The following is a 12,484-nucleotide window of genomic DNA, read 5'->3' as shown; positions in this document are numbered from 1 at the left end:
CCCAAGAACGTAAGGCGGCCTTTGAGTTATTGGGTGATGAAGACATTCAATATGTCAAATATTTTGATGAGCACATAAGATTAAGAAATCCTATTTATGATGATTAGAAGGTTGTTGTTACTTTTGTAGAATTTTTGAAGCTTTTCTACAAGGTCACATTGAGGCTATCTGGTTCTTTGTACCCTACATCCAATGATTTCTGTCAACAAATATATAAGGTGAAAGAAGAATTGGATGAAATGTGTATAGGTGACCATATTAGGATGCGAGAGATGACATTGATGATGCGGGTCAAATATGACAAGTATTGAGGATATTTGAGTAGGCTAAATATTTTATTATATGTGGTTGTTACTCTTGACCCCCATATCAAGATTGATGGCATGATATATGATTTAGGACTTGTACACAGGAACACATGGGTGGAGCTTATTGGGACAATGGTTAGAGAAACTCTTGGTAAATTGTTTGATGAGTTTACCATAATCAAGGGTGGTAATGCACTTACACCTTCACCTACCCCACCGCCTCCTCTAGAAGTCGGGATGGAGAAAAAGCGTAGGTTGGCGTGGGGTGAGAGCCTCTCTTAGAACTTCATACTAGTCTGTCAATCTATGGAGGCAAAGTCAAAGGTAGACAGATATTTGGCAGGGGATCTTCTCTCATATATATGAGAATTTGATATATTAGCATAGTGGAAGACCAATGCCGTGAAATATCTCGTCCTTGGAAAGATGACTCGCAGTATTTTGGTCATCCCTATTAGTATAGTTGCTTTAGAGTCGGCCTTTAGTACCGGAGGGCACATATTGGATTAATTCTGGAGTTTATTGTCTGTTACCACCGTGGAGGCATTGATTTGCACGCAGAATTGGATCAACGGGACGAAAATTCATGTTCCGGATGTTCTTGACTTTAAGAGCCCCATGTGAAGGAGGGTGGTGATCAACTGGATTTGGTAATCATTGATTTCATTTTATTATTTTGATTTATTTATATTCATTTCATCGGTATTAATTTCAAATTTAATTGTTGTAGTAATACATGAGACGATGTCTACTTCTATTGTAGTATGACTTCGTGGTATTGGACCCACTATTGCCATTTGCCATAGGTTTGTAAAATTTGTGTAGTCCCTTAATTTTTTTTGTATTTATATAATTTTTATTATCTAATTATTTTTCTTGTATTTTTTTAGCTTTTATAATTTTACTGTCATTTGTACAGCTCATGCCTCAATCCTACGCTCAAGTCCAAGGACCAAAATTCAAATGATCTATTTGCATCTTGGTCTCCATCTCATCTTGGTTAGTCAGATTTTAGTTTTTAATTTTTTCATTTCTAATATATGTTTATAATTTTTATTTTTAGTTCTTGTTTATAATTCTAATTGATTTTCCTATTAAAAATTTAATGTTTTAGATTTTATGATCTCACAGCAAACAACACTAATTACATGTCTTTCCACCCTTGGCCACCCGTCCCAAATATCAAACAGCTCATTTCATTCAGTTGTATTCAGTGATTCAGTTATTTGTAATATTGATACAATGTTTTATGTTTGTAATTTTATAATTTTTTTCTCTTAATTTGTTTTATTGCAATAGCTTAGTTATTATTATTAATTTATTAGGTGGTAATAGTACTTCATTTTCTCTTAATTTGTATATTATTTTTATTATTGTAAATTCTTTTTTTTTTTTTTTTTGTTATTTGTATTTTTGTTAATTTATGGGCCCAAAATGGTCCGAAACCTAGTTGGGCCCATTTCAACAGCTTCTAGGCCATTTTGGGCCCAGAAACATGTTATGGGCCTAAGGCCCATTTGTCTGCCCCCGCACCCCGATACTCGAACGGGGTACCTCGCCAAAGCACACCGGGGGTAGGTTCCTAGGTGCAAAACGCCACCCTCACCCATGTAAGGGCGGGGGGCAGGTAGCGGGTAGCACCCCTAAGCTCAGCTAGAGTACTAATCACGAGCGCTATTATTGACAAAACAGAGTTGAACATGTCTTCCTAAATCCTCTTTTATTCTTGATAGGTCATATTCATAGTATGAACAGTCACTTTTCTAAAATAAAGTCTCATTTTGTAATATTGTATTACAATTTCTGAAAATGTGAACTTTACAGTAAATGGCGTGTTCGCATATACTGGCATGTAAGTAAAAGAACTCGTGTTGATGCTAATCTGAGTGTATTTCTAGTTTTATTCTTCTTGCAAATACTTTGTAATTACAGGTTCCAATAACCCCAATTGCTATATATCAACTTAATAATTAATGGATGTCGACATTTGTAATTCTTATTGAAGGAAAAGTCGACTGACTGAAGAAAAAGAGAAGGAAGAGAATAGAAGAATAAATTGTACAATAATTAAATTAGCCATAAACATTCATGTAGAGCCTAATTAACGTGAAATAACATGAAATAGGTAAATTTAATTGTTTTGTTGATAGGTAAATAACATTAAATACGTAAACATTCACAAATTATTCGTTATTTTTTTTTATTATTATTTATTATTTTTTTATTATTATTTACAGATCATTTAAGATTATCTTTTAACATCCAAACGTTTGACCTAATAACACGTTACAAGAAAAACAAATGATGAAAAATAAAAGATGCACAAGCAGGACATGTACGTGTTTGGTCCAGCAACAACCAGCTTTGTAGGGCTGATCAACTCTTCCATGGGCAGAAAAAAAATTATTAATTATTAATTATTAATGCCGTTTTATTTTTTTATGATATTTTTAAGGTGGGTTGGTTGTAGAGTTGTCTCAACGTTAATATTTGTTTGTTACTAATTATGTAAAATTAACTACAGAGTAAGTCCGTTTGGCTTAGGGTGTCAATAGTGTTAATGAGTTGTATTCATGTAGTATCAATTCGTGTATATTATACGATATAGATCAACTCGAATACGATCCGTTAATTTTAATGAGTTAGATTTTTAAATCTTAAAGTATTCTCAATAGATTAGTCAAAGTTAAAGGATATTTTTAGTGAATGTAAGAAAAATTTGATTTTTGATTATTTCATTCACATAAATCTCTATATTGAAATATCTATTTTTTCATTATATAATAATAAAATAATATAAGATGAATTTAATTTTAGTTATTCATATCAAATCTCTATATTGAATTATTCATATATTTATTATATAGTAATGAGTAACTAATAATTTTAAAAATATTTAATTTTTTTAATTATTAATTTATTTAATTTTATCATATTTTACTATTCTACATATTATATATTAATTAAAAATCATATTCTAATTAAATTAATATATCACTAACTCATATTAATATATCAATTGTGATAAAATATATGATAGAATATGTATTTAATATATACACAGTAATCTTTAAATTTAAAAAAAATTTTAAAAATTATTGTAATTAAATTTTAATTATTTAAAATTTAACTAATTCATTATAAATATATTTTATTCTCTAATAATTAAATATTCAATAAATTTAATTTTTAACTAATTCAACCAGGATGATGTAACAAGATCAATTAAAATAACAACAGTGACAACGACCCGTTTTAAAAAATAGAAAAAGGCAGTTGAAATTGCGTTTCCATCTATCTCCCTGTCCTCACCCTCTTTCCTCCATTCTCTCTCTCTCTCTCTCCTCCGCCTAGCTTGGTGAATCCGGCATCATCTCAGCTAGTCGCTCTGCCTTGCTTTGAAACCCAAAAAGCTAGCTTTCCCTAAGGTGGTCTCCAACAAATTAGCAAAAAATAGAGTGCAGGCATTTCATTTCAGGCTCTTCCCTAAAATCCAAGGTTGGTACAAGTCCAACCTAAATTCCCCAGACGTTGTACTCTTTCTTTCTTTCAGATGCGGTGCACGAGTAAACTATGAGGAGTCTGATGTGTTAGCAAAGCATTGGCTGCCGTTAATCTCACAACTTCGGAAGTGCCGTTCCAAAGAGGAACTGTTTATTTTATCTGTACATTCTCCACCCACAAGCCAAAATGCGCCCAGGAGAAGAAGGAATTTTTTTTTTCTTACGCGGGGAGAGCTCACCCTTCCGTAATGAAACACGTTGTTTTGTTAATCACTGCTTCTATATACAGTAAGTAGATACAACTGACGTGCAGTTGTCCATATTACATCTGATTTAAAATAAATTCTTCCTATTTTATAAGTTCGGTCTTTCTCTTTTATCAATTCTATCAACTTGGTCTCTCTCATCAAGTGTCTCTACATCAGTCACGTTTGCACGCCGTTTGCACCAGGTGCTTGCAACGAGCGTTTTTCTTTATTAATATTATGTATCAGGCCACGTCCCACAGTACGCAACAACTTCCCGATCGATTGCATTTAGTATATTTTATTAAAAATATATCGATATGATACAATCCGTTTCTATCTATTTCAACTCGTTTATGTAAATGAGTTGAATTCAGGGCCGGCTTAATAGATTTTGAGACCTAAGGCGAGAAGTTAAAATGTGACATTTTTCCTATATCAAAGTATATTTTTGTTTAAAAATTTTTCTTTTTTTTTAGATGTAAAATTATTAATTAAATTTTTATATTCAAATTCTTCTAATATTTCATTCTCAATTAATAATATAGTTAAAATATTCTTACCATAATTATGAATATTCTACAATAAAATAAATATTAACATAAAATAATAGAATCTGATTTAGCAAATGGGCTTCACTTTTATATAATAGATGAGCATCACTTTTATATAAAATTGTGAATCTACACAATAAAATATAATATAATATTAATATTTAAAATCAAAAAATAAATTATACATTATAGAAGTTGAAAAATAAACAAAATTTGACAAAAAAAAGTGTCAAGGAATACGTGGCCCATAGGCCATGTGATTATGTGAACTCAATTGTGAAACATCTGGTCTCCGTGGTAGGTTGAAGTCTTGAAGAAAAAAGAAAAAAAGAAAGAAAACAAAGGATGTTCTAGAGACTAGAAGACAAGTCCCGTGGCTGTTTTCAAAATTTTTAGTATATATAATACAAAATTTTTCAGCTTTACCCTTAACTTCCAACAAAGATGCCACTCAATGTCTGCAAGTACGATGCAACAATGGGAGAGGCTATCAGTACCAAATACGAGCAAGATGATGTAAGAGAATTAGAGATTAGAGATTGTAGACTGGAGTCTAGAGTACAAGAGAGATGAAAATTTTTTTTTGTAAATTTCAGGTATAAAAGGAGAGTCCTTAAAATGTTCTTTTTGACAGATAGATTGGAATGTCTTTTTTGAAATTTTATTATGACTTTTGTCTTTTCTAAGTGAAGTAGTAGAGTCTATATAAAGTCTATTAACGTCTATTGTTTTTTTTATCGTGGAGTTAAGAATTGGCTTTTTTCAATTTTCAAGGTTAACATAATTTAGTTTAGATAATTTTTTTAATAATTAACTTTTAGCATTTTTTTAGCCTTCTTTCACTGCGAGGCCTTAGGCAAAATTAGGAGTGTAACCGGTCCAGTTCGGTCCTATTTTGGATAAAATTTAGGACCGAACCGGTAAACCGGTATGTACCGATTTTGTATTTTTCAAAACCGATTACGCCCCCGGTTACCTTCCTAAACCGGTATCTCCGGTTGTACCAGTTTTCGGTCCGGTCCGGTCCGGTTTTTTGATTTTTTTAAAATGTAAAAAACATATAATAAAGTGTTACTTCTTATGATAAAATGTTATTAATAATTTAATATATATATATATTATGTTTAAAGCATGTGATCAATTAAATTTTCATCTTTAAGATTAAACTTTTATTTTATAAATTATAATAACATTATCTTATATATAATTATATTAATAACATAGGATCAAATAAATTACAAATGTTCATATTTAAGATTAACATTTTATGTTATAATTTATAAATTATAATATGAAATTATTTTATATATGATATATAATTATTATATATATATATAATTTTAATATAAAATTATATATTATATATAAAACTTATATATATATAAATATTTTGTATAATATATAAAATTAATTTATATATATATTTTTCCAATCGGTCCGGTTTAGTCCGGTCCGGTTCCGAAAACTACGGAACCAAAACTGGACCGGATTCGGCCGGTTTTCATAATATAGGAACCAGTTCTGGACCGAACCGATTCAAAACCGGACCGGACCAGTTTTTCGATTTACCGGTTTAAATTTACACTTCTAGGCAAAACGTCTGACTCGCCTTATGGAACAGCCGTCCCTTGTTAAATTGATCCAAATAATCAATTTGTCCTAATTAACATAATGTCACATAAAAATTAAAATCACAATATATCCATAAATATTAAACTAATTACAGAAGTCAAAACTTACAATTCAAACAATAAAAACACCAAAATTACAATCCAAAAGAAGTGAGGAACGTAGTCATGACTCGTTAGAACTGACTTAACTGAGAAATGAGAGAGAGTAAGAGTATGAGAGAGAGATAGGAAATACGAAAAAAGGTTAGAATATTTTTGTTTTTAGGATAAAAAAATATAATTGTAATTTTGAGTAAGAAATTTAACGGGTCAGTAACGGGTTAAGCGGGTTGACCCGTTAGTGATCCGTTAATGAATCGTGTCTTAACGGATTAATCCGTTAACATTAAACCCAAATCTGTCAATTTCGTATCATAATCATGTTGGGCTAATGGGTCGTGTCACATATTATCACCCTCACGTTTGGCAACACAATTGTTCTTAATTATTCTCAGATATTCTCAATATTTTCTTCCTAAACATTATTCAAATGCAAAATATTTTTCAATTTCAAATTTTCAAATTTTTTATCTAATCATTACAACTTTGAAATGAAGGATATAAGTGAGGTAGAATATATTTTGGAAGTTAAGATCTACAGAAATCAATCAAAGAAACTTTTGTGTTTGTCCCAACAAACTTACATAAAGAAAGTTCTTGAGCACTTCCAAATGAGTGAATCTAAACTCATTGACACCCCTACTGCTAGAGGTGAGAGCTTGTTCAAAGAGATGTGTCCTAAGACTCAAAGAGAAATGGAAAAAATGGCTCGTGTCCCTTATGCTAATGCTGTGGGCAGCCTGATGTACGCAACGATGTGTACTCAGCCAGACATATGCTCTGCAGTTGGCTTGGTGAGTAGATTTCTATCTAACCCCGGATTGGCTCAATGGAAAACAATCAAGAGAATTTAGAGATATCTCAAGGGAACTGCGAACTATGTGTTGTGCTATCAAGATTCAGATTTGCAGCTGAAAGGTTACATTGATGCTGATTAGGGTAGTGACCTAGATGAGCGCAAATCAACTATTGTGTATGTCTTTCTACTCAACAATGGTACCATTACATTGAGCAATAAAAAACAACTCTCTATAGTCTTATCCACCATGGATGTAGAATACATAGCTTGTTCAGCAGCACTTCAAGAAGCTGTTTGGTTACGGAGGTTCCTCAAGCATTTTGACATTGACACGAATACTTCAGATCCGACAATAATATTTTGCGATAGCATGACAGCTCTCGCATATGCTAATGACTTAAAGTATCATTGAAGAATCAAACACATAGATATCAAATATCACTACATTAGAAACATGGTAGAGCAAAAGAAAGTGATTTTGAAGCACATTTTTACGAGTCACATAGTTGCTGATCCCTTGACAAAGCCTATAGTAAGAAATGGTTTTGTGGCTCATGTTAGGAATCTAAGACTGCGTAGATTGTGAATGTAATTTGTGTTTTAGTTGACATTAAGGTGTAAACTTTCCTTTAAGTTATTAATGAAATATGATTTTATTTAGTTTTTGTCTTTATCGCATAGTTTTCTCAATACACACAAGTTATGTCAATAGGCTTAGATCGGCTCACTTATACGAGCGATTACCTCTAACGATTGAGTAATGAGTAAAGATGAGACATTGTGTCCCTAGGTACTTGTCTAAGGGGATAAGTTGGTTGACACAAATATATGTCGCCTTAGTGGGAACTAAGATGAGGTCTATTATATTAAGAGGACCATGCATGGGTACTCCACAATCCATGTAGCATCTGATTAACCAGATGCGAGATCCTCTTTAATGCCTTGGAGACAAGCAAATTACGGAACTCTGGCTAGACGCTTAAGGAGTGGCTAAACTAAGATTTGTACGGTGTTGCTTTAGACATATGCTCTTTTAAGGAAGAGAAATCCATCATTGCATGAATTTCATACTATATGTGCTTATTCAACCAAATAAGTAAGTGAGTAAATGGTTCTATTTTTTCTTATTGTGTGAGTCTCATATTTTATTAACTGTCCTTTATTTACTTTTGACTATGTCATAAGATGGAGGTTATGACATTTGCTACTTCAGTGTGCTATCTATGGTCATGATTGATACGGTCTAAAGAGGCATTGCTAGGAAAGCGGTTCGACCAAAGTTAAATGACATGAGGGCAAATGAAAGACTATTCGACATCGTATCTTCGATGGCGTTTGCCGACGTTGAACTATGATGTTACACATTAGTAGCGACTAAGGTTGTGAACACATCGAAATGATTTAGAGGTAGTCAAACATTATTATGAATTTTGTATGAACTCAAGAGGATTTAGAAATGCTTGATCTGATGTGATCGTATAAGTCTAGGACATGACAAGACACTTTAGGGATGTTGCTATGCTGGTCTTCTCTGAAAGAGATTTGGTATAGTGCTCCCACTTTCTTTTTGCAGGTGTGCTTAGTGGTTGCACAACCTATTTGCTTGTATGAATAAGATTGAGAATATTAAAGAGATGCAGGTTTTGGGTCATGACCACTATGAGCGAGTGAGAGATGTAAGATGAAGGGAAGCCCACATGGGCAAACCCCTCATATGTTGTAACGGGCCACGACATGTAACGCATAGCTTAATGGCCATTTGTTACATGACTGGCCTTAAATTTTAAGGCCAGTCATAAAAGATGCACATGGAGGGTTATATATAGCCCCCCTCAAATGGTTCTTTGATAATTCCAAAAAAAAAAAAAAATAGAATCTCTCTATTTTTTTGTTCTCTCTTGAGAAAGTATCTAGGTTGTGGATATGTTGAGTATTACTCTAGATTATTCTACGTAGTATACTTCACCACCAAATAGGAGACGCTTGAGACTTGCTAGATTATTTATTCAAACTGAATAAACTTATGGAACAACTCAATAGGCTGTGTTTGAGGTATTCCGCCGTGTTCTCTAATAATAAAAAATATTTAAAGATGTTAAAATAATGAATAAAAGAAAAGCAAAAAAAAAAAAAAAAAATCTGAAATGCACTTATTGGTTGGATTAATATCGGTAGAGAAATCTGTACCTCTAGCATCATCCTTAACGTTAAACATCAAATTACATTAGTTTAAAACGCGTCTTTTTTTTTTTTTTATATATATATATATAATTCTTTTGGTAGACGAAGTATTTCCCGTCTCTAATTATGATCATCCCAAACTTAACGTTACAGTCAATTTTCAACTCTGATTCTGCAGAATGCTTCCTACCTTGACACAGTCATGCGAAGAACATTACCAAAACTAGTTTACCAAAACTAGTTATATATATATATATATATATATATATATATATATATATATATATAAGATGGCTATATACGACTTTCATCAAACAAATGTAATGTAAATTATAAGCTGCATGCATGTTTGGACTTGGTTTATGGAGTCTTGATCAACTGGTCAAAGCTCTCAAATCCAACCCCTCCCCCCTTCTGCTGCTAGCTAGCTCATGCATATCTGTACGTATCATCCTTTCAAACTATTAAACCTTTCCCCCACTTTGACGGTTGGATTTCTATTTTTCAAACCTTCAACGGTCAACGTTCAAACTCTCCTTAATCGTAAACAAATTTAGCCTCTCTCTCTCTCTCTCTCTCTCAAATTTGAACGTTTCTTTTTGAATTCTTGTCTATGTGAAAAGGTCCGAAGTTTGAACACGTACCGTGTACAAATTTCAAAACCCTCAAAAGATATATATATATATATATATATATATATATATATATATATATATATATTCTTTACAACACGTATATTTATGAAGAACTTATAAAACCCTTCAACTCCCTCTCATACACTCTCACGAACAAAAAAGAAACTCAACACGAATATATTCTCTTGTTTTAATTTCCTTCTTCTTCGATCTTGGTTTTTGTCAGATTAATATCTGTAGTAATGATTTTAGGTTGGAGGAAGAGAAGAATAGCCCGCCATGCCGGGAAAAAGAATCCCGCAGGCAACCACGAGATGGAGCTTGTGATTCCGAATCATTTCCGATGCCCCATATCCCTTGAGTTGATGAAAGATCCTGTCACATTGTCTTCTGGGATTACCTATGATCGTGAAAGTATCGAAACCTGGCTTGAAGCTGGGAATTTTACGTGCCCTGTCACGAATAAGATGCTCAGGAGTTTTGATCAGATTCCTAACCACACACTCAGGAAGATGATCCAAGATTGGTGCGTGGAGAAACAAAATTATGGAGTTGAACGCATCCCGACGCCGAGAACTCCAGTCACGCCAATTGAGGTTTCGGAGATTCTTTTCGATGTTTCAGCTTCAGCTCGAGATATTGACCAGTACAGATGCTTAGAATTGGTGCAGAAAATTCAGAAATGGGGTGCGGAGAGTGAACGAAATAGGAGGTGCATCGTCGCAAATGGAGCAGCCGCTGTACTGGCTGCCGCATTCGATGCATTTTCAAATGATTCTGTCGAGAGAAATGTCGCAGTGTTGGAAGAGATATTGTCTGCACTGAATTGGATGTTTCCTTTTGATGTGGAAGCCCAGAAATCCTTAGGATCTCGAGCTTCTTTGGGTTGCATGGTCTGGTTTTTGAGCAGCAAAGATCTTTCACCAAAGCAAGACTCCATAGTAGCCTTGAAAGAGCTTCTTGCTTGTGATCAAAAGCTTGTGGAAAAGCTGTCAGACATTGAGGGAGTGAATGAATTGCTAGTTGAATTCGTCAAAAAGCAAATCTGTCCAACTATTACAAAAGCTTCAATCATGGTGATTTTCTACATGGTTTCTGTTGCTTATTCGTCCAGCGAGAAGATCAAATTAGCATTTGTGAAGATGGGTTTGGTTTCTTTACTTCTGGAGATTCTTGTTGACTCAGAGAAAAGCATATGTGAGAGGGCTTTGGGTGTTCTCTGTGGACTTTGCAGCTGCAAAGAAGGGAGAGAAGAGGCTCAAAGTAATGCCTTAACCGTACCAGTCATGGTGAAGAAAATCTTGAGGGTGTCGGACTTGGCGACAGAGTATTCCATTTCTGCAATTTCGGAGCTCTGCAAATATGGAAGAAGGGATGAAGGAAAAATTCTGGTTGAGGCTCTTCAAGTTGGAGCCTTTCAGAAGCTCTTGTTAGTCATACAGGTTGGTTGTGGTGATAAGACAAAGGAGAAAGCAACTGAGCTTCTGAAACTGTTGAATCCTTACAGGGCTGGGTTGGAGTGCATTGAATCTGTGGATTTCAAGAATCTCAAAAGGTCATTTTGAAGAGAAAAATCTTTATTTTTCGAGTCGATTCGAGTATGTAATTACTTATAGTTTTGTTGTAGACTATGTACCAAAAATGGTGCAAAACTTTCATACAGAAAGATCTAGCTCATCAGTTAGGTTTAATTTCTTTCCACACAACTCAGTAAATTGTGAGACAGTATTGTTTTGTTCTTTAATTTTCCAGCCTATTATATGCTTCAGACTTAAGAGATTTCAATTTCTTATCACTCTGTTGGTCATTAGCTGCATAGCAACTTAAGAAATATATTTCACAACCACAATTATAACAAGTTGTTTCAATCATACTTTTGGATAATGAAAGAACATGCAAACAGTCAGAACAGAAACTCTTTGGTCAGATCATGTGTATAATCCGATCCCTTAATTAATGAAATCCAAACAAGTTATTCCACAAAAGGTAAATGCAATAATTTCCTGCAAAAAATTTCACACCAACATGATTGTTATGATCATTTTGAAAGTGATACACCACTGATTGATTTTGAGTTTTTAACATGGCTAGAAGAGGAAGTATGGGACATATGCATTGAATGTGAGCCCTTTCTGAAGATGACATGAACATCACTTGATTTTAACTCAAATGCAGCAGCTCATTTTAATTAGGTGTGTTTGTTTTAATTTGATTGTGATTAAGCTATTATCTCAGATCAGACATTACTTAATTGAGTTTCAAACTCCATTCTGATGTATCTGTCATGTCATATTGATATGGTGGTGGATCTTTCATTTTCCATTCATCATGTCTTGAGATAGTCACTATCATCACAAGCCCTGCTTCACATCAAAGGTAAAAGACAAATGAAGGACTACCACCATTTGTGCAAGATGGTTTATATTTATTAGAGTTCTGTTCTTGATCATTATCTAGAATATGTGCACTAATGTTCTTTTCATAAGAGAATATGGTTGAATCCTCTAAAATTCTGAGAAAATAATATAT

General features: G+C 33.3%; 1 protein-coding gene across 1 annotated transcript; it reads left to right on the top strand.

Moving 5' to 3' along the window:
• Positions 1 to 10,063: 10,063 nt before the first annotated feature.
• Positions 10,064 to 11,699, top strand: LOC121242718 (U-box domain-containing protein 21-like). The gene has a single exon (XM_041140656.1). The coding sequence runs from the start codon at positions 10,198 to 10,200 to the stop codon at positions 11,518 to 11,520; it is 1,323 nt and encodes a 440-aa protein (XP_040996590.1). The 5' UTR covers positions 10,064 to 10,197; the 3' UTR covers positions 11,521 to 11,699.
• Positions 11,700 to 12,484: the final 785 nt, after the last annotated feature.

The sequence above is a fragment of the Juglans microcarpa x Juglans regia genome, chromosome 8D, assembly GCF_004785595.1.
Source record: "Juglans microcarpa x Juglans regia isolate MS1-56 chromosome 8D, Jm3101_v1.0, whole genome shotgun sequence".
Classification (NCBI taxonomy): domain Eukaryota; kingdom Viridiplantae; phylum Streptophyta; class Magnoliopsida; order Fagales; family Juglandaceae; genus Juglans; species Juglans microcarpa x Juglans regia.
The sequence above is the reverse complement of the archived record's forward strand: the minus strand, read 5'-3'. Positions and strand labels throughout refer to the sequence as shown.